The sequence below is a fragment of the Ctenocephalides felis genome, unplaced genomic scaffold, assembly GCF_003426905.1.
Source record: "Ctenocephalides felis isolate EL2017-DRISC unplaced genomic scaffold, ASM342690v1 CF-g0.4_SCAFFOLD_01492, whole genome shotgun sequence".
Classification (NCBI taxonomy): Eukaryota; Metazoa; Arthropoda; class Insecta; order Siphonaptera; family Pulicidae; genus Ctenocephalides; species Ctenocephalides felis.
Window position 1 is genome coordinate 29,649,599 of NW_020537646.1, and position 22,590 is coordinate 29,672,188.

Here is a 22,590-nt window from a genome sequence, read left to right on the forward strand (position 1 = left end):
AATTTGAATTTTTGTAAACTACTAAAAACCTGCAAACATTCATAATATATTTGAATATTCAGTTATTTTATAGAAATATATTGTATTATATAATATATGTTATATTAACTCCAGTTATAAATGTTATAATTTGATTCTTATATATGCAATATATAAAATTATATCTTAGCATTAAATATTTAGGCAAATTTTAACAAATATCTGGTTATTATTTTTATGATTTTAACAGATCGAATGAATTTTATTTGAGTTTTCTATGCCAACAAATCTAGCACATTTTATTTTTTCGGATGTTACAATTGATGCGCTTGTAAAGAATAATCACATAACAATGTACAAATTTAATAAAGAGTTCAGCAATGAGATAAGCGGATATTATTGTTGAATTTGATAGTCTCAAAGAATATTAATAATAAAATTTTGTATTCATTCTTTACAAATGACATATATGTCTGAGAAAATATAATTTATAATTCTCTATTTACAAGATTAGTGTAAGGTTCATCCGACTCTTGCATTTTTAGAATAATCACATTTTGGAGAATAATCTCTGTCAGAAACCTTATAAATGAAGGCCAACACTGTAAACAATCCAATTATGATATTAGTTCAAGGATAACATTAATAAGATGTTGGTCGTTTTATTAGAATCAATGTATTCTAAAATAATAATAATGTTAAAATAATTTAATTATAATTAAATATGATTTAAAAAAGAAAGAGTGCGATCGCATACAAAAGTAAATTCTGCATGAATATTATTAAACTGTATCATTTTCTCAATACTTGAGAAATAATAATGAAATAAAAATTAATGATTTTAGCAATTTATAATCTATTGATAGTATTTAATATACGTTGTTCTTATACATTTTACGAATATTAAATACACTTATTAATAGTATTTAATATTCGTTGTCCGTACATTTCATATAATATTGAATAATATTCAAATCATTTTGTAAATCAAAACTTTTAATTATCTATGTTAATATATAGTTGATTGTAATACAAAATCATATCACAAATATTTTTGAAATATTATATTTAAATATTTGAACTATAGTATTATAAATATATATTTATATATTTATATATTTATATAATTTGTATAAAGTTATTTATTATTTTTTTTACTAGTAGTGTACAGTGCTTATACTAAGTGAAAGAAAAAATGAAGTATTAGTTTTCAACGTAAAAATATATTTCTACTTATTATTTATATGAATTTATTTTATATTAACATCATTGCCGCTAATTGTTAAATTTGAATTGAATAAAGTTGTTTTATGTTTGTAACATAAAAGTTTCTTTTCTTAGTGTTGCCACTATTAGGGATGCCAGGTGCGGGCAAATTTCTTCTGCCGTACTGTTGAGAACGGCGACAATTCAGGGACAATTCTGACATGAAATGTATTTGATCTGTGCCTGACATCGTGATAGAGACGCCGCCATATTGAGTATTGAGGCGGCTGCCGTGCAATTAAAATTGAACTATTAAAGTGTTGTGCAAAATATCCAACGGAGGAGGAATTATATGCCGCATGGATATTTATTTAGGTATGCAGTGTGTTGTGATAAAAACGTGCGGCGTCCTTTGTGTATAGTTAATGTATCGAAGAAATCGTAACCTAAACTTAGGCTGTTCCAATCTGTGTGCTCCCCCCGGCAGTCGGCTATCGGTGTTAGCATTGAATGAAAATTGTGCATGCGCACCTATCATAAGCGATTGGTGCTTAGATGAGGATTAGAATAATTAGATTATGATATTGTGGCATTCTCTCGAATTGTGCAGTTATTCATAATCGTACCGTGCTTGTACAATAGACGGTCAGTAATGTGACAGGGTAGGCGCTTGTTAGTGAGTTACCACACCCAATACGTGAGGGTGGTGTTTGGCCAAGTGCGCGTGCGCCGATAAACTTTCAAATATCTCGCGATAATTTAGTGCGCTTGCTTCGAAAATCCGCGAAAATACTACCCGAAGTCTTAAAAACGTCGAAAGGTCGACGTCTCTGGTGTACATTAGTGAGTGTTTCATCATAATTAAGATGTCAAATTAGATACTTCCATGAATCTTGTGTTTTTCGCATGTTAACGGCCCGAGCTTTGCAAATTGTTGCACGTGAGAGTGAAATTGATAAGTAAAGACATCGATGCTTTCACACTCACTTCTCAAATCACTAGAGATGAATGGCTGGTGAAGTATAATTTTAGTGTTCATTATCGGCTTTGTTCACAAGAATTTCATTTCGAGTTACATTTGAGACTTAGGCCAAAATTTTCATTACAAAATCAATATCATGCGATAAAATTTATTTCTAGGCGGTATGTATTATAATATTTTTGTGAGGACCTCGTGCAATGGACATTTTATAAATAGCGAAACTGTAGTTTAAAAGAATTTCTTAAAATTTCTGTTGTGTTATTTCTATAAATAAAAACGCATAATCATTTTCTTACATAAATTTTTACAAGAGTCATATGACCATATTTAGAGAATTTAGTTAAAGCTGTTTATCGTTACCGGAGTTTTAGGTAGATTTTGAGTTTAATTATCGATTTCATTAATAACATTTTGATACATGCATACATATTATATATATTTGGCGGTTATAAATTGATCATTATAAGTCATAAACACAGATTTACTTCACAAAACTCTCTTAGTTGAAATAATTACCATCACAGATATTTAATATTGAATTTTATAGACAAATAGTTAAAATTCTCGATACGTTTTTTATTTTTATCTAATCGCCGTATTTTAATAGAAATTCAATTGAAAATAGTTTCAAATAGTATTTTAATATTTTATTTATTAAATTCCTTATTCTCTTAATGTAGTTATATATAAAAAAACTTCTACGAAAATATATGAAAATTAATCAAATAAAAATGTGTAAATTAATACTCGTTGCATAAATCATAATTAAATTATTTTAGAAAGGTAAATTTCTATCAACTATTTATGTACAATTTTCAATTATATTAAAGATATTTACAAAATATGAATAACTAGTATCACAAAACTAGGAAATTTACTATCAAACATAATACTGTTTTAATATATTAATTATAACGTTTTAAATTTATTTTGGTGGTAATTTTTTAGTGATAATTTGAGAAATTTAAATGGTCCGAGCATTTTTGAAATAATATTTTGATAATTCATCATACTATATAACGCGCAATATGAATGATTATTATTAACTTTAATCTTTTTTTTTATTAAATTTGTGATATACATTAGGCTGTATAATGTAATTTAAGTTGAATTGCACACCATGTAAACGAAGATTAAAATTAAGTATATCTTTTTTTTTGTCAAGGTAATAAAATATTCAGGTGTTCACGAATTCGTTATCAGGGCATGAAAATTGGATATTGATATCAGGGCAGAAGGCAGTGCATTCTTATAGTATATTCGTATGTTTATTTAGGTTTTTGCAGAAGTAATTTGGAAAGAAAAATGTATTATACTTTTAAATTAAAATGCCAAGTTTCAGTTTTAATTCATATTTGCATAGTAATCGCATCACAAATGGTTAAAAATTAAATGAATTTCGTGTAGTTTACTCCTAAAAGTGTCATTAGGCAAAGCAACTTTTAGTGCCTTCTTTATTTTATTAATTTGTTACTAATTTTTTTTTCATTAATCATTTATTGCAGAGGCCGCTCGCTGGTGAAGTGGTTCGTCGGCCGGTGACGCGGCGGCCGGTGAGACGGGCACGGCTTGCTGGTGATCAAGACGGTGACGGTGACGCGTCGGTAAGGAGTTTTTATTAAATTTTAATAGTTGTTCATACTAAATTCCAGGAAACATTTGTCCGATAAATTGCCAATTTGTTTTATCGAACACTTTCTGAAACAAAATTGATAATTTTATTATTGTAAACGTTTTATTTTTACTTGCATATTTTTTATTTGCCTATATTTGTTTATTTCAAATCCGGCACGTGAAGAATATAGCCGTGAGTATGGTTGTTGTAGTTATGTTACTCAAATATAGTTTTTTTCTTTTTTATATTCATAAGATTTTTATATACATAACCCAACCCTTTAAGGATATAAGTTTTTTTTCTGAATGAATCAATTTTTTAACCACATGTACTTAGATAAAGGTCTTTTAATATTATTATTTTCGTAAATAACCTCAGTAAGTAATATTGCTTTTAATGTGTCTGTTTCATGTCGCTTATTTTAATATGCACATTGTGCAAATTTTGTGAAAATAAATATTGATAACACAAACTTTTTCAAACTGGACAGTCTTTGATAAGAATAATTCCAGGATACAAGGAAATCTAGGACTGTCCCGTCCAATTTGTATACATTGTTTATTCGATTTTCTTCAAATTTTATCATTTGTCTTCAAAAATTTGCTTTAAAGGCATAATTAACAGCTTGGAATCTTGAAAATGATTAAGAGCTTGGAAATTTGTGAAAATGTTTAATAGATGACTTCGATATCATGGAATATTATTTTCGTGTAGATCGCTTTGTATATATATACAAATATATATATATATATATATATATATATATATATATAAAAATATACATGCCATGCATGCAAAAAATGCGGGCGCACGTCTTAGTGGGCGCCAAATCGAATTTCGGAATTAAATTTATATAAAATTTAGAATACGATGAAAAATTGCGAGCTGATTTAGTTGAAACAGAACTTGTTAAAAAATATAAACAAATTATAATCGGGAAAATGAACAATGGGGAGTCAGTGGTTAGAAAATGGCATGTTTATTCCGAGAAATTGAATTGTAGCTTTTGTTTTTGTTGCAAATGTTTCGCATCTGATGAACTTTGAATGTTGAAGACATGCGTGATTAAGGTTATGGAAATGGAACAAATATGAAAAATGAAAGCAAAATTTACTTTGGAACGAAAATCTTAAGTTTCTTTTTATACCTAGTGGTATCCATACTCTAAATTTTCTTAATTATTAACGATGCAGAAATAATACATATCAAACATAATTAATTTTTTTTTTTTCAATATAGTTCAAGAAATGCGTTATTTCTTTAAATTTTTGGACAGTACTTCTAAAATACGTTAAAAATTTAACTTTAAAACAACAATTTGATTCTCTGAACATGGCAGGAATGCAAGGATGCCGAACTGTATTCATATGAATACAATTCGGCTCTTACGATATCAATAAGGAGACGCAATTTTGGATATTGTAAATAATGAAAAATTAAATTAAATTAAAATTTAAAAAATCCAACACGAAATACGAGTGTTATGATTGAAAATAAAAAACTAGTTTTTTTAACTCTCTTGGCATGATTTGCTTAACAGAATAAATCGCACAATAAATAAGCAAAATGTTTCAAAACCCAAATATTAATATTACACATACGTTAAAAATAATTGGAAATTTAAAAATATTTAATTATAATCAACCCGCGAATCGCCTCGATTTTCTAAATAAAATTAAATTTCTTATATATTATGTCCATTTTTTGTTCGCAACAGACATATTTTGTTCGCAATTTATGTAAAAGATACCTAGTTGGTTCCAAGCATTCTGACATGTCAGGTGTAAATTTTTTCTTGCGCTTACCATTTTTGCATGGAGTTTGTTGAAGCGACATCTTTATAATAAACGGTTCCGTTTTTTTCCAATGTCCTTTCTTTTGATATTATACAAACTTAGCTGCAATTGATTAAAATTGATTCATATTATCAATTTGCAACTTATCAAAAGTAAGAACACCATTTTACTACAGTTCGAAATCATTACTTTTTACCATTATTTATTCACCAATCATTTAACCGCGATATTTTTTTATATATATATATATTTTAACAGCAATCAGAACCTTACGTCCTATGAGCTATAGGGCTAAAACTTATCCTTTCTTCGTATTTTTTTAGATGGTAACCCAATGGTTAATCCATCCATATTGGATGACTTTTTGTTATTAGATTTAATCTAATAGGACTGACTTTTTATTGGTGCAGCAATGTCGGGCAAGGGCTAATTTCACTTAAATCGTTGTCACTGCTGCCTGACAACAGGGTGCTCGAAGTGGGTATCGAACCCGGGACCTCTGATTCAGGTCCCATCGTTCTTAACCGCTTACCTGCGGGCGAACCCTACCGTGATATTGACGGTATATTAGTTCTTGAATTTATAGTGTACTAAAGTTTATCAGTACATCATGTTTTTTAATTCTTTGAGCCGCGCATATTATATTAATATTATACTTATTGTGCACATACCCAATATTACTAAATTTATTACTTTTATTATTAGCGGTATTAATAATAAAAAGTTATACCTGTTCAGGTGACGTAGCGGCGAGATGGAGTGCTGTCTGTCGGAGGAGGCCAAAGAGCAGAAGCGCATCAACCAGGAAATCGAGCGGCAACTCAGGCGGGACAAACGAGATGCCAGGAGGGAACTTAAACTGCTTCTGCTCGGTAAGTTATAATTTCTTGTACTTCATACTGTAATTGATACATTTCAATCGGCAACTTGTTTAATAATTGTAATGTTTTTCATACCTACCGACTTCAAAGTTTTGTACCATTTTAAGGTTATCACGCTGGAAACGGCGAATAAATTAATCTAGTATGTTTGAATTTTTGTACAATTATGCTATTATGTAAGTTTAAGAGATCTTATAATAAGGTAACAAAATCAAGTTTATAAAAATAATTAAACATTATCAAATTTATTATCAAAGAAAAAATAATCTTCAATAGAAACAAGTTTGATGTAATAGTGATTTTTATATAGAAGTATGAACTTACTCAAAGCATTATTGATGACAGATTTTTCATATTTTATTAGGATTGCAGTTTAGTTTTTGGTTTTACATAGGATACGTAATTTAATAACTTGATGAGGCGATTTATGTGCTGAAATAATCAAGACATTTATTAACAAATCTAAATAAACGTTTAATTGAAATTTAATTTAAATAGTTTTAATCATTGTTCTCAATTTTATTTTTGACTTATAGCCAGAATCCCTGAATCTGGTAAACCATTCTGTTTTTTTTTTTTTAATAGATTATTAACATAATTATTCAAAGACATTTTTTGTTGAGTTATATTGCTATATGTTGCATTATGCGATCAAGGTACCATAAATAAAGACAATCTTTTCATTGTTTTTTGGACATATAGTTCGGCAATGATCATTTGTCAATAATAAATCATAATTGTGGTAAAACTATTTGACCTACAGCATAAAAACAATACATAAATATTTAAATATCAAGTACAATTGATTTATCATTTTTAACTCATTTAATTCTAATTTTTATGCGGCTTTCTTAAAACACTTACAAAGAATTTTTATTTTTATTTAATTCCGAGACGCTTTTTTTGTTACCAACCTATGTGATGTTTCCAAATACATGTCAATTGACATATGTATATGTAGCGTTTGTTTACTAATTATCCTAATAAACGGTTTATTATCGTCTTAGCATAAAAGCTATTTTTTAACATACTAAACCGATCGCAAAAGTTGGATGTTTTAATGATTGCGTATATTTATATTCTTCGATTTTTAATTGCTAAAATTACCACATTCTACCAAATTCTTTTTACCACACGTATTTGTTAGGCCCATTGTTAAAGGGCAAATTTTTATTTTCTGAATGAATATGATACAGTATTGATTTACAAATCTTTAATTATTTGTTTCATTACTAGTTTCATTTTTATTATGGAATAATTACCCTCCTCTATCCTTAGATGCTAAAATCTAATGCTTAAATTAAACATGAAAGAAAAGCTATTGGTTCAATCGACAACATAATAATTAACATCGCCGTAGATTTTTTTTATTTCATAGCGTAACATATATTTTGTTATTATTATAAATTTATTTTTATAAGAATCTGAGTAATTTTAACCATTACGTATGACATCTTAAGATCAAGCTAATTTTATATTTGAACGTTTAAAATGTTTTAATATTTAATAATAATTACATATTTCGCTTAAAGTGTTCGTAAATAATTCTCGAGCATTTATCGAATGATTTTTAAATTTTCTTGATTTTTAGTTCATTCAGTAAAATTCAACTCTTCCACCATTCTCAAAGGAAAAGTAGAACTTTAAACTTCTTTAAATGTTAAAATTTTGTACTGGATTTTAGGAAGATTATATTATCATAAACCAATAAATACGATTAGATAGATTGTCACAATCAATTCGTGAATGTGAATCTCATATCTTATTGGAATTCATACTTACTGTTTCTGCCAGTTCTAGTCAGATTGATGGCTTTGATTATATATTCAAATACTAGTATTTTAAGTTGTTGCTGAAAGTCCTTTTTTCTGTGCATTATCGTATTTAAAATTACATTTTTGGCAACAGATCCTGATTCTAATTACATTAAATAATTTTTACTAACAAAGATAATATTTCTTGAACCTTTCAAGCAAGTCAAGCAACGAATATTACAGTTGTCTAAAACCTTAGAAAATTTCGATACATTAAATCTAAAAACTAGAAGTTCTTGGTTCTTGGAATTCCTCATGCTGTAGCTCCTACTTTCTTCTAAAATATACTTACATATACTATATTTGTAGTATAATATTTTAAGCAGTATTTTAGTTTTTTTTTAAATATTTCTATTATTCATGTGTTGTGATAAGTTCGACAAACATTCGCACGTCCCACATTTTAAATAAAGTTATAAAGATATTTATGATCTAAATTTCTTTATTATGTGAATTTTAGCTATTCACAACGTGACACAGATAATGAAGATAGAGTAGAAATTAATAATTTTATGTTGATTACCAAGTTACATTATGAGAACCACGAAGTATTGAATAAAAGTATTATTTACTTTTTATAATTTATTTGAAATTATGTTAAATATGGTTTATACGTAATTTTGTTAAATTTTTAGTTGAATTATATAATGTATTCGGTGTGATATCTACTCTAGAGATACGTTCTTTGTACTCATTTCATATCAATATGTTTTCCCTATACGCTTCGTTTTCTATATTTAGTCATTTGACTCACGAATCGTAATTATAATATATACAAAACTTATTTGTCTGACTATGTGTACATTTCTTTAGCTGTATTCGTAAAATGATCTATGCAGAAACTGGTGCATTTAATAATAATAATACCAGCTTCTAGTATAGTATAATTTCTGCCTTATAATCAATGCTTTACAAAAGACTGTGCGTCTCTGTCGTATAAATTGTATACGTTTCCACCAACAAGTGTCCCGAGAAATTTCGTGGTACCATTATATATGTTTTATGTGTGCATGTCCATTTAACGTACATATAGATCTCTATACAGATGTAAGGTTTAACGTTATCTCAAGGCACGAATTTTAATTTTAAGAAACACGTTATCTTCACTTTTCTTATAAATTATCATTTATGACATGATAAGCACAAATTGAACAACGTTTGCAAAGAATGTAAATTTGTTAAATATAGCCGATATTTTTTATAACTAAATTTACTGATGTATTTTAAAGAGAAGCTAATTCTCAAATTTTGGAAAAGGATAAATTATACGATGAAAACTGAACAGTTTTACTGTAAATCTTAGCAATTTAAGCCAATTGCATTTTAAGCATGTGACAAAACTTACTTAACTTCCCGTAGGGCAAGTTATAGTAATCGCAAAAAAATCGAAAATGAAATTTTTTTATACCTTCACGTTTCAAACCTTCTGAACATTTTGGCATACCTTAGAAAAAATGAATGTATGTATGTGTGTGTGTGTTTGCGTGTATGTATGCGTGTGCGGATACAAATTTTCGTCGACGATTTCGGGAACACGGATGAAGTGATTTGATTAATTCAAAAACCATTCGATTCGTATTGATAAGGAGACGTGCTGATTAGTTTTTGGCAAAGGCAGGTCTAGCCGTTCCGAAGATATGGGAAAAAAGTGCCAAAAACGGTAAATCAGTTTTTAAGAGAACGGAGCATCCGATTTGAATAATTCAAAAAACATTTTACTTGTATTAACAAGATAAAGAACTGATCAAATTTACATGAAAGCAGGTCTGGCGGTTTCGGAGATCTAGTAAAAAAAGTAAAAAAAAATGCCATTTGACGGTCAAAAATGATCATTAGACATATGCACATCAAATTATCAGATATTTTATAGAGATTTTAACAATAAGTATAAATTTTGTTTACATTCCTATGTGTTCCGTACCAATGTTTATACGTTAGACGGGGACGCGGCGCTTACGCGCTTCGATATTTCGTCTCTATGCAGTTAAAGCAGTACGATTGCTTTGAAATGAAAGTTCAGAATTTCCAAGATATTTCAAAATAAATTTTTCTTCAAAAAGATTTTTTTTTAAAAAAGTAATTTTTTGTCAAAAATTCATAGTTTCTCAAAAATCTAATTTTTTCAAAAATGTTAATCTTTTTAAAAAAAAATAATTTTTGGTACGGGAAGCTCCTGCAATTTGCCTTAAGGCACGATGCCATGCGGCCCGCTAGTTGATTGATTAAATTAAGAGGAACTACATAACAGTTTTTTTTTATATAAAAAATACTTTTTTGTATATTTTAGCTAGTATTGTTTCAATGGTTGATAATAATAAATTATAATCAATTCATTGGTTTTGAATTTAAGTTATGCAATGCTTCTAAAAAAAAATCGACGCTCAAAGTAACTGGTATGATTTATATTTATACAGTAAGTATATGCCACAGCTAATTGTCAGATATGAAGAAATTCGTTTCTAGTAATTATTGTTACTTCAATTAATGTTTTGTAAGTGAAGAAAACAGTTTTCACCAAAACGTGCAAAAGAAATGTTATTTCTACATTGTTGTCATGCTTTTTCTAAGACTTATGAATTCATTTTAGTTTCATTTTTGTCGTTCACTAAAAATTCTGTTTTATAAACCAGGCACTGGTGAGTCCGGCAAATCGACGTTCATCAAGCAAATGCGAATTATTCACGGCGCTGGTTATTCGGACGAGGACAAACGCGGCTTCATCAAATTGGTCTATCAAAACATATTCATGGCGATGCAGAGCATGATACGAGCCATGGATTTGCTTAAGATACAATACACGATTGCAAACAATTCAGTAAGTGTAACGCATTATTTATTTTAATATTTCATTTAAATTGATTAATTTGCCTGAAATTAAAATTGATAATATGCTTCATAACTAAATAATGTATATACAATTTAATATTTTAATTCCCGTGTTTGATAAATTAACCAGCATTTTTTAACTTCCCGTAGGGCAAGTTATAGTAATCGCAAAAAAATCGAAAATGAAAATTTTTATATATCTTTACGTTTCAGAGGTTTCTGAACATTTTGGCATACCTTAGAAAAAATGGATGTATGTGTGTGTGTGTGTGTGTGTGTATGTGTGTGTGTGTGTGTGTGTGTATGTATGTATGTGTGTGTATGTATGTGCGGATACAAATTTTCGTCGACGATTTCGGGAACACGGATCAACCGATTTGAATAATTCAAAAAACATTCGATTCGTATTGATAAGAAGACGTGCTGATTAGTTTTTGGCGAAGGCAGGTCTAGCCGTTCCGGAGATACGGGGCAAAAAGTGCCGAAAACGGTAACTCAGTTTTTAAGAGAACGGAGCGTCCGATTTTAATCATTCAAAAAACATTTTACTTGTATTGACAAGATAAAGAATTGATCAAATTTTCATAAAGGCAGGTCTAGCGGTCAAAAATAATCATCGCTAAAGGCGGTCAAAAATGATCATTAGACATATGCACATCAAATTTTCAGATATTTTATAGAGATTTTAACAATAAGTATAAATTTTGTTTATTTTCCTATGGGTTCCGTACCAATGTTTACCCGTTAGACAGCGACGCCGCGCTTACGCGCTTTATGTCTCTATGCAGTTAAAGCAGTACGATTGCTTTGAAAAACAAGTTCAGATCTTCCAAAATATGTCAAAATAAAGAAAGCATTTTTTTTTTAAAAAAAAAAATAAAAAAATTAAAAAAAATTTTTTTTTCAAAAAAAAGTAATTTTTTGTCCAATTTATAGTTTCTCAAAAATCTTATTTTTTCGAAGCAAATTTTTTTCAAAAATGTTAATCGTTTTTAAAAAATTAATAATTTTTGGTACGGGAAGTTCCAGCAATTTGCCTTAAGGCACGATGCCCTAATTGCCTTAAGACAGAATTCCACTTACAGCTAGTTAAGTTAGCAATAGAATTTTACTAAATATAACCGGTTGCAATTATTTAGGAAAACGCGGAATTAATACGTGGAGTAGATTTCGAAACAGTGACGACGTTTGAGCAGCCCTATGTGCGTGCGATCAAAGAACTCTGGTCGGACAGCGGCATTCAGGAATGCTATGATCGCCGGAGAGAGTACCAGCTTACGGATTCGGCTAAATAGTAAGTAATAAAAATAACGCAAATACAAACTATAAGTCGCTCTTCTTTTTTTTTTTAAAAAAAAGGAAGAGCTACCATAAGAAAAAGCTGATGATGAATCAACTACAATGAATCAAAATCGATTTAATTAACACGTCGTGTGCTACGCGGTTTTATAGCGACTTCTAGTTCATGCCGAGTTTCAATAGTGCGATAATACTGCAAGTTGCACGAAATTTGTTTAAGGGGGTTGTTCTTTTTTCGTTACAAAAAATGCAAGGTATTTGTTTTTGTTTTTTCTCGATATGTATTTATCATAGAGACATGCGGTTTTTTTTAAACAAAAATTACAAAATCATGGAATATTACGTGATTTTCTTCTTTTCTTTTTGCGCCGTCATTTTTTAACCAGGGGGCGCCAAAGTCGGTCTTGCGAAATCGATCTCTTTTGCGGTGCCACAGATAAATCCGTTGCGCATCGCCCGAAACAAAAAAAAAAGAAATTACGTTGAAGAAGAAGTTTGTTTCCAGTCCCCCTACCAAAATAAAAGAAAAAAAGCAAGAAGGAAAAAAATGGCAGCTATTTTAAAAAAAAGTGTCAAAAAAGGCCTTTTTTGGGGCGAGAAGCTTCGCAAAATTTTTTTGCGTAATGTTATCAAGTTGTTTGAGGTAGGGGGACTCGATATTGCAGTGGTGAACAAATTAAAAAAAAATGCAAGTCGATCCGACTTGTAGTTTTTGTTTAATTTGTGGCACCGCATTGAAAAAAGTCAATTTGAGAAAAACGTATTTAAAGTTCTTAATATAATGTACTGAATACACCATTTAATTTAATGTACTAAATACACCATGGTGTTCAAAGATGCTGACACATTAAAAAGGTCATGTGCATGAGGTATTATAATGAAAAAGAGGAATCTGGCATACAATAGCTCGCGGAGCGATAAAAAAACGCTTTCAGAGGATCATACATATAGAGATATATATATCTATAACTTCGTCAAAAAAATAGATATTGATATGATTTTTTTTTTGAAATGATTCTAAGGTTTTTATCTTTCATAATATCAAAAAATCTCAAAACCGAAACAAAGAAAAATAAAAAAAAGAACAACCCCCTTAAAAAGGTTATAGCATTTTGTGACACTTGACAAGCATTTTTATATCTAGCGTGTTTTTATAAAACCCATCAAGTTTTTCGAAAAAAATGTTGAATTTTTACCTTATTTTATACATTGTTCACTCGAGATGAACGCGGCCTGAACGACAAGGTCGATGTCGGTCACCGGTGACCGACGTGGCGCTCAGGGTGTTAACCCTTTAACTTACAAGACGAGCATAGCCCGCGCATTATAGCTAGGCCAAACAAAAATATTAAGGGCATAACCCGCTTACGATAATCGGGCCAAAAGCAAATATTACGGGCATTATTGTATTATTGTATGGTAATCGCAAGTATTACAAAATATTTATTCATACGAAACTATAAAACACAATTTGATGTTTTTTTGTGATAAAATTGTACACTGTGTGGGTAAATAGTCACGAACCCTAGCTTGTACAACTTTGGCCCAATATTTTCGAATCTAAATAGTAAGTTAAGGGGTTAATATAGTAATTAAATTACATTCATTTATACCAGGGCTTCTTAAACTTTTGTCATTTGCGACTCCATTTATGATTGGGAGTCTGTTGTCGACCCACACAAATATAAAAGAAAAAGAATATTTTTAGATGTTTTACCTAGTAGGTAATAATATACACATGCCGAATAAGTTATAAATAATACAATAATCTAGACGTGATATTATATATAATGATATAGATAGATTTGTCATTGAAATCTCTCGCGACCCCAGAATTTTCCTACCCGACCTCATTTGGGGTTGCGACCTATAGTTTAAGAAGCCCTGATTTATACGATATATATTATATCAAAAATTTTGTTAAATATACTTTAAAATGTGACTCTAAACATGACACTGAATCTGTCTTTGATCATTGGAGGAGTGATCGTCTGTAACATTTTTTTTATTTTTCTACAGCTTCAAGGTTTCTTCTTATTGTTATTGATATTAATTCTTATTAGCGGTGCTAAGCAGTACAGAGGGTCAGCAAAATTAGGGTTTGCAAAGTGCCCTTCACTCAAGTTGTGTGACCCATAAGAAATCTAATCTAATCAAATGAAATTTATTAAAAATCATATTTTGACAAAAGTTACACGCTGCAAATATTTATTAATTTTACGAGTTCTCCTGAAGTGCGAGGAGTTTGTCGATGCCGAATGACGCCACTATTAATTAAGTTGATATTCATTTTTTATAAAGCTCAGTATTGTCGGTAGACTAAAGTTCTGAATTATTTATATAACGTTAAAATGTTGCATATAAAATTTAAAAAAAAATGCTTCATTAGTTATTTAATGGAAATCGACCGAGTGGCAGCACACAGCTACCTGCCGACCGAACAAGACATTCTACGTGTTCGAGTGCCGACTACTGGAATCATTGAGTACCCATTCGATTTAGAGGAGATTAGGTTTAGGTACTGTCCAATAATAATATTTTTTTTTACCTTGTCAGCATGAAACCTATTTATTGCATGCTCAATGTTCATATTTCTACTGGGATTTTATTAACAAATGTAACTAACTGTACTTTTCAGATTGCCTGCTCACACTTATGCATGATATTTTTTATTTTAGGAATGAGATGTATTTAAGCGCATGATTTTTATTTACTGGTGACAAATTATATTGAAATGATTTAATAAAATTATTTTTAATTTATGGTTTATAAGTCTAGCGTAAACACATATAAATCGTTGATTTGTTAAGCATATTAAAATAATAATATTCATGTCTTCAGGTATTTTAAGTTAAGTACAATTGTTGGTTTGTAATGCATATTTAATATATTTCAGCACGTTCAGTATAAGAACACTATAACATATTTTCAATGTACTTGATGGAGTTGAGCTTGCTAGGAGTTAGTTTTTTGAATTCGGGTTTATTAAATATTTTACAAGCATTTTTAATGCATTCATAAAATTTGTTCTTATTAGGTATAAATAATTACTAACCCAAGACTGATTGCTAAACTCAGTTTTATTAATGACAAAATTGTTTTTAGCAAAATCTAAATATAAAGCAATTTAAAGTAAACACTCAAAATAAGACAGATAATTTAAAACGCATTTCGAATATTAAAACTATCAAGTACAAATATTTAAATATAGATTTACATAACGAACCCAGCGGTATTAAAACTAATGAAATAATATCAAATTGTAAAATAGAACAGTGAAATACTCAACTTTGATAAACACAAATGAATTTTAATTTATATCTATTACTCATACTTTGTCGAGAACAAAGTGCGTTATGAATAACATACATTTTTAGTATCTCAATACATTCTTATTGTAATATTTAATCAATCCATCAATAGTGAAAATTATGCAAATTATTTTATATAATGTTACAATAATAAAAATTTTAAATATCATGCTCGTTTTGCGCGCTTACTATTAATACAACACTTTATTACAGTGAAATTCAGTCATTCAGGAGTCCGGAGCATATGATTTTCCAAAATGTCATTTTAATAATTATTGATTTACATCAATGAATAAACATATGTATATCAATAAAGATTACGCGATTATAGTGCTTTATTTTCTATATTTTTTGCTCTGAAGTTATCTAAGCGATTTGGCGAGAATAGAAGATCCAAATTACCTTCCCACAGAACAAGATATATTACGGGCTCGTGCTCCTACAACGGGTATTATAGAGTATCCATTTGATTTAGACTCAATTGTATTCAGGTAAACTTTCCCATGTATTTCTTACTCATAAGATTTTTAAAACAATGTTTAATTTTGTTAATTGTTTAATCTAAACATCTTCACAATTTTGATAGACTCAACAGAAGTGTCGAAATTTTATTCTGCGGGTTTAAATTTTGCGAAACGATTTGGTAACGTTTTCGTTTTGTCTTGTTCAGTTCAATATGTATAATAAAATAGTGCATGTTTCTTATTTTTAACTAGCATGCTTTGGTTTGTGTACTTTAACTTGCATGTGATAGAAATACTTATGATAGTCAATAATATCTATAATTTCAATATTTTATTGAAATTATTAACTAAATTTTATTTTGTAACATACACGTGTTACAGCATTATTTTATGTAGCTGTATTATTTTTGAATTTTCAAATATTTTTAAATACGACAATTGAAATTTATACAAATACTGTACAGTAAAATATAAATTTAATTTAATGCAATAATATTTTTATTTTATTCTACACACATCGCTTTGATTCTATTCCAAGTTACTCAAATTATTCATACTTTTTTAATTTAGGATGGTAGACGTCGGCGGACAGAGATCAGAACGAAGGAAATGGATCCATTGTTTTGAAAATGTTACGTCCATAATATTTTTAGTAGCGCTCAGCGAATATGACCAGATTTTATTTGAATCTGAAAATGAGGTATGTTAACCAATAAATATTGATAACTTTATAACTTTTAACAACTGTAAGGCCTAATAATTCATATCTATCTTAATCAATTAATATCAATCATATCAAACAAATCAATTTGTAAAACCAATCTTTATTAAAAAAATTTTACTGTATATTTGTTACTGCATTTTTATAATTGTTTTCATACCATCGTTTTCCGAAAACAATGCTTGTGTCAGATAAGTGGCACATACAACTGATGCTAATAACTTATGAGAAAATACTAAATTATTACTTTATTTTTAATTCATATACTAGATACTATCTGGTTAAGAAAAAATACCAAGTTCAGCAAGTAACTTCACAATATGTTCTATGTATTTTTGACCTAAATATCATTACTTAATATTTTATGAATGTATTTTACAAAGATTATACAAATAAATTTAATATTTTCAGAATCGAATGGAAGAGTCAAAAGCGCTATTTAAAACCATCATAACATACCCATGGTTTCAACACTCTTCTGTGATCCTGTTCTTGAATAAGAAGGATTTGCTGGAGGAGAAGATCATGTATTCTCATTTGGTTGATTATTTCCCAGAATATGATGGTATATATTTTTATTAATTTGCTAATCATTGAAATGACTTTGCATATTTGAGTACATTTTTTTTATTAATTACATTGATATTTGTATGTTGAATTAATATTGAAATAGTCTACAAACACCTGTTAATTTGTAAGAATTTGTCATATGTGTGATTTTTGAGAAATATTGACTCTACTTCACTTTGTTTCCCATAAAATGTCTTTAACAAACACTTCAAACAGATAGAAGATTGTCTACCGATTTAAGCCTTAGTAATATTGATATTAAGAAATGATTAAGTAAATTCTATATGACCTCTCTGAGACAACAAAATTCATACATTTTATTAAATTAAATAATGCATGTGTATTTTACAATATTCACACAAATAATCAGGACCAAAATGTGATCATATACCGGCTCGAGAATTTATTCTGAAGATTTATCTAGATCAGAATCCTGACAAAGATCGAATGTGTTATTCACATTTTACAGCAGCTACAGGTCAACATAATAGAATAAATAATTTATGATAATTATGCAATTTCAGTATAGCTAGATAGCTAAATATCTTCTGCACACACATAAATCTTCCATATGTAGCTAGCTACATTAGCAAATGTAAAGACTAGTAATCTTTGGAAAAAGTATATTTTAAAAATAGTAGTTTTCAAATATTTTGTAGCTCTTCCGCCAAACATTATTTAAATTACTGATTACATCACAATACTTTATATCTACTTTTTATTTTTTATGTTGAAGTAATCTATATCTGAGTCATTAATTATTGAATGTTACTTTGTATCAATTATATATATTTTTATTTATAAATTTGTAAAATATAAATATTATACTTATATTTTACAAAGCATGCTTGTGATATAATCAGCAAGAAGACATCAAACCCATTAATAATATCAATTATTTAGCAATTTGCACAGCTTAAATCATGTCGCATTCCACATAAATTCATTTATTCGTCTCAGGTCCTCAACGTGATGCTATAGCAGCTCGAGAATTTATTCTAAGAATGTTTGTTGACCTGAATCCAGATAGTGAGAAAATTATTTATTCACATTTCACATGTGCCACAGGTAAACTTACTAAGCTGGTAAAAAGCTTGATTTGATAATTGTTTGTGCATGTTACAAAATGTTTGCATGTTCTGTGGTAAAAAGATGATTTTGTTGATAATTTTTTTTACAATTATAATTAGTGTTTGTGGTCACTAATGTTAGTTTTAATGTAACTTTATTTTATAAGTTTCATAAAATTACAATATTAATTTCTTTATTTCGAATAAAAGATACTACATTTAAAAAGGTTAAAACACGAATATTTTTTATATGGGCGGACTATTATGATAAGCGGGCGACAACACTTTATGGTTTGAGGTATTTACAATGACTATCAATATCATTTAGTATATTTTCTGTCAATCAAGTTTAATAATCAAACTTACAAAGTATGTAAAAAGTTAGCAAACATAATTCCTCACAAGTAGTTACATAGTGTATTTATTGTAAAATTCACCATTCGTAATTAATATTTTTAATTCATTTTGTATTAATATCTTACATAAGGCATAGCTTGATTTCATTTTGAAAACTTTGGCAATCATATCACAATGCACATTTCATTGCATTTTTAATAGATTTCTAATACAATGCAAAATTAAATGTGTCAATTACTAAAATTAATCTAATGCTGTTTTTTTATGCATGCATAACTTGTTGCGATGGAACAACTGATAAATATTTGCAAACTCCTGAAAAAAAAATCAATGGGAATCGTAAAATGCATGATGAAACTATATTCAATAAAAATAGATACTGAAAACATCAAGCTTGTGTTCTGTGCTGTTAAAGATACCATTATGCAGTCAGCTCTCAGAGATTCAAACCTTGCTTGAAAAAAGTTTAAAAATTTCTATGTAAAGGAAGAGGATATACAAATGCCTATGTTATGTTTCATGTTGTGTGCTTTAGTAAAAGTTTGTTTTTTTTATTATATAGAATTTTGTTAACATGATTTATTCAATGTCGTGCATTGTTAAGACTGTGGTGATGAGTAACGTTTTGATATTTTAGGCTCCTCTTTTTTATAAGTTTTGTTAAGTATGATTATGTTGATATATAAGTTATAGCAAATATATACTTCAATTAACAATCTTTCAAATTCTGCTTACAATGAGAATCTCTGCATACTAACCAATACTTTCCAATTGCTTATGATCTCCCATCCACTCGAACAACCTTCTTATGTGGTTGATAAATGATAAATCTGCTTAACTTCTGTGTTATACTCACTCTTTTGATCGGATTTTTTTTTTTTTTAACGCATTGCTCCCTGCACCGTTTCGAACATTACGAGCAACTCGACGCCACTTTTGAAAGAAAATGAATCGTACAGTATAATTTATGACCAAGTACAGAATTATCATGAAATAAGTTTTATATGAATTTATCATAAACAATTATCAAAATGTATTTACTTCCAGAAGTATAAGTTTGATTACGCAAAAAATCCTGGACCGATTTTGAAAATGTTAAAACCGTTTAAAAGAATCATAATAGGGTGGTCGATAACATTGGAACAAAAAATTCAATATATTATTCTGTATTGAGCTAAAAAGCATCAAAATATTACTCAGAACCATTATTAATTTTTTATCCTTAACCATGACTCTCAATGTGTACTAATATTTGTTTTCTGTAAATTATTGTAAAATATTTAAAGTAATATTAATAAATGTTAAGTGTATGATTGTTGTCTTTTACAACGGCTAACAAATTTATTTTTTATGTTTAATGCTCTGGTAAGTACCTTATTGCCTATATGATATATAATTCTGTGTCATAAATTTAAATACTTTCAAAACGGCTTATAAAGATAAGTGCAATTATAAATTGAAACATATGAAAAATTGAAATTTTTCAGATACCGAAAATATCCGATTCGTGTTCGCTGCCGTCAAAGATACGATACTACAATCGAACTTAAAGGAATATAATCTCGTATAGGAGATTGCTGAATTAACAATTAAATTATTAAATCGGGAAGAACCCACTTATTGATAGAAAATTTATTTAAAAAAAGTCGAAAGAAGTTCACACACCTGTTATCCTCTGTTAAATACATCTGTAGAAAGAAAGGAATAATTATACTGACGTAGAGGTGGCAAATGGACTATCTGATATAAAAATGAGTACATATATACATATATTTATTACATATAATATTTATATCTATGTACATGTGACTGTCTTTGAATCTGACAAGAAATCAGTGTGTGCAGGCCAAATTGTTCGTTTTCATGGAAAGTGTGCCATTGTATGGAAATTTTGTTAAAAATTATCAATTTATATAATAACGATAAATTTATGATTAATTAAATTAATATATTATATATTATACCTATGAATTGCATTTTAAAGAAGTTAGTGTATTTAAGAAAGATTCTTTGACGGTAAAAAACATCTTTGAAATAAATCGTGTAGTTGAATCGCAAAAGATATTGCAAAGTGATGAAAATGAATATTTTTAATTTGCCATCAATTTTATTATTATTTAACTGGTAATGATTAAAATATGCATGTAAAATGTGTATATATTTATATAGGAAATGTGTGCAATTTTAATTAAAAAAGAATTTATATAGCTATTATTTAAGTTGTACAGATTTTTAGCTAATCCTTAACTGTTGTGTTCTTAATTTTTCTATTAATTTCATTGAGCTTTGAAAGCGTATGGTGGTGAAAATATTGGTTTGAAATAGAATATTAATGAATGCGTCAAATTTCTACATCATACCCAATTCTGGTCATAAGAAACACAGATTAATCTTGAAGTTAGATAAATGTGTGAATCAAAATGTAGATGAGCAATGTGAGTTCAAATAAATCAAGAAACGCAAATATTAACAAAAATACAATTTCGATATTTGAAAGTCAAAAATCAAAGAGAAAAAATATCGAACAAGTATTTCATAAACCAAATTTTAATATAATATATATAATATAAATAATATGTTCTGTTCTATGAACGCAAAAATGATAAAGAGAAATAAAATTACATTTAAAAAAAAACGTCGCACAATGTAAATTTTTCCAATTTTTTTTTACATATATATATACATAATATTATTAATATAAATATAGGTGTCGAGTATGAATTCAAACAATAAAAATCTAAAAATTTTGTAACAGGCATATGTAAATGCACCGAAAATACCGAAATGTTTCAATATTTTAGTTATAAATTTCCCATCAATACTTTTCTAGGTTTCTATATTTTGTAGTTAAAAGAGTGTAATTAATTAATATATTAAATCTGACATACGTTAAAGATCCAGATTCAGAATCAATTTTATATAGAATATTAAGTTTATAAAATTTTCTGCACAAATGATATGTACGTAATATGCTGTGGGTACATTTTTGCATGTACTTTTTATTTTTGATCATCATTATTTAAGACATAACTTATTCCTGTGTAGACCACAAGATATATTAGAGTAAATAAAATCACTTTAAAAGTGAATTTTTGATAATGTATATGTGAATGCTCTTTGAGTCCCAAAAATATATAAGTATTTTATAAACGATGAAAAACTGAACAGTCCATTGCACAAACAACTATTTAGCTTGATCATTAAGTTGATACATGTAAAAATTGTCACTCGCATACAAAGATTTTTAAATGTTAATTTAAGTTTACATTTATTTGTTTATATAATTCTGTATTTGAGGTAAATAAGAACGTAGATTATTGAGTCAAATACAAATACTATTCTTGACATGCCAATGGCTAGTGATCTATTTAAAACTATATTCGAGCATTTGATTTAAATTTTACATCTAACGTTGTTGGTATGTTAAGAATGTATTTGTACGAATTTTAAATAGTTAGCAAAAGTTTATATAAAAATGTTTTAAATCCAAAAACAACCATTTTTGTACAACCCATTTTTCTTGGAATATCTTTCTTGGCATTTATAGCAGCTAAAATATTGTTTTACTTAAACGGGTTTGAGACATACAACGCATTTATTATAATAATTAAGCTATTTAATAAAAATAATGAAATGTGACATTATAATGTAGAACTATAATTAATGCAGCGTCTAGTAATGCCAAGAAATTGACATAAC

At 28.3% G+C, this 22,590-nt stretch overlaps 1 protein-coding gene across 3 annotated transcripts; it reads left to right on the forward strand.

Moving 5' to 3' along the window:
• The first annotated feature begins 298 nt into the window (after positions 1–298).
• LOC113371689 (guanine nucleotide-binding protein G(q) subunit alpha) lies at positions 299–20,485 on the forward strand. Of its 3 annotated transcripts, none has more exons than XM_026612338.1 (10): positions 1,412–1,560; positions 3,673–3,771; positions 6,317–6,450; positions 10,904–11,088; positions 12,239–12,393; positions 14,788–14,916; positions 16,744–16,873; positions 17,306–17,459; positions 18,425–18,532; positions 20,379–20,485. In XM_026612338.1, exons 3-10 carry the CDS (start codon positions 6,333–6,335, stop codon positions 20,459–20,461), a joined length of 1,062 nt encoding a protein of 353 aa, XP_026468123.1. In that variant the 5' UTR covers positions 1,412–1,560; positions 3,673–3,771; positions 6,317–6,332; the 3' UTR covers positions 20,462–20,485. The 3 variants fall into 3 exon arrangements, with proteins under 3 accessions (XP_026468126.1, XP_026468123.1, XP_026468125.1); XM_026612340.1 differs by lacking the exon at positions 14,788–14,916 and adding an exon at positions 16,072–16,200; XM_026612341.1 differs by lacking the exons at positions 1,412–1,560; positions 3,673–3,771; positions 14,788–14,916 and adding exons at positions 299–310; positions 16,072–16,200 and having other exon boundaries at positions 6,333–6,450.
• Positions 20,486–22,590: the final 2,105 nt, after the last annotated feature.

What these genes read in the sequence shown, in the direction of transcription:
- LOC113371689 (XM_026612341.1), top strand. Translation starts at nt 6,333, where the DNA reads ATGGAGTGCTGTCTGTCGGAGGAGGCCAAAGAGCAGAAGCGCATCAAC. An exon ending in ACACGATTGCAAACAATTCA is followed by an intron (nt 11,089 to 12,238) that starts GTAAGTGTAACG and finishes GCAATTATTTAG; the next exon opens with GAAAACGCGGAATTAATACG. An exon ending in ACATTTCACATGTGCCACAG is followed by an intron (nt 18,533 to 20,378) that starts GTAAACTTACTA and finishes GAAATTTTTCAG; the next exon opens with ATACCGAAAATATCCGATTC.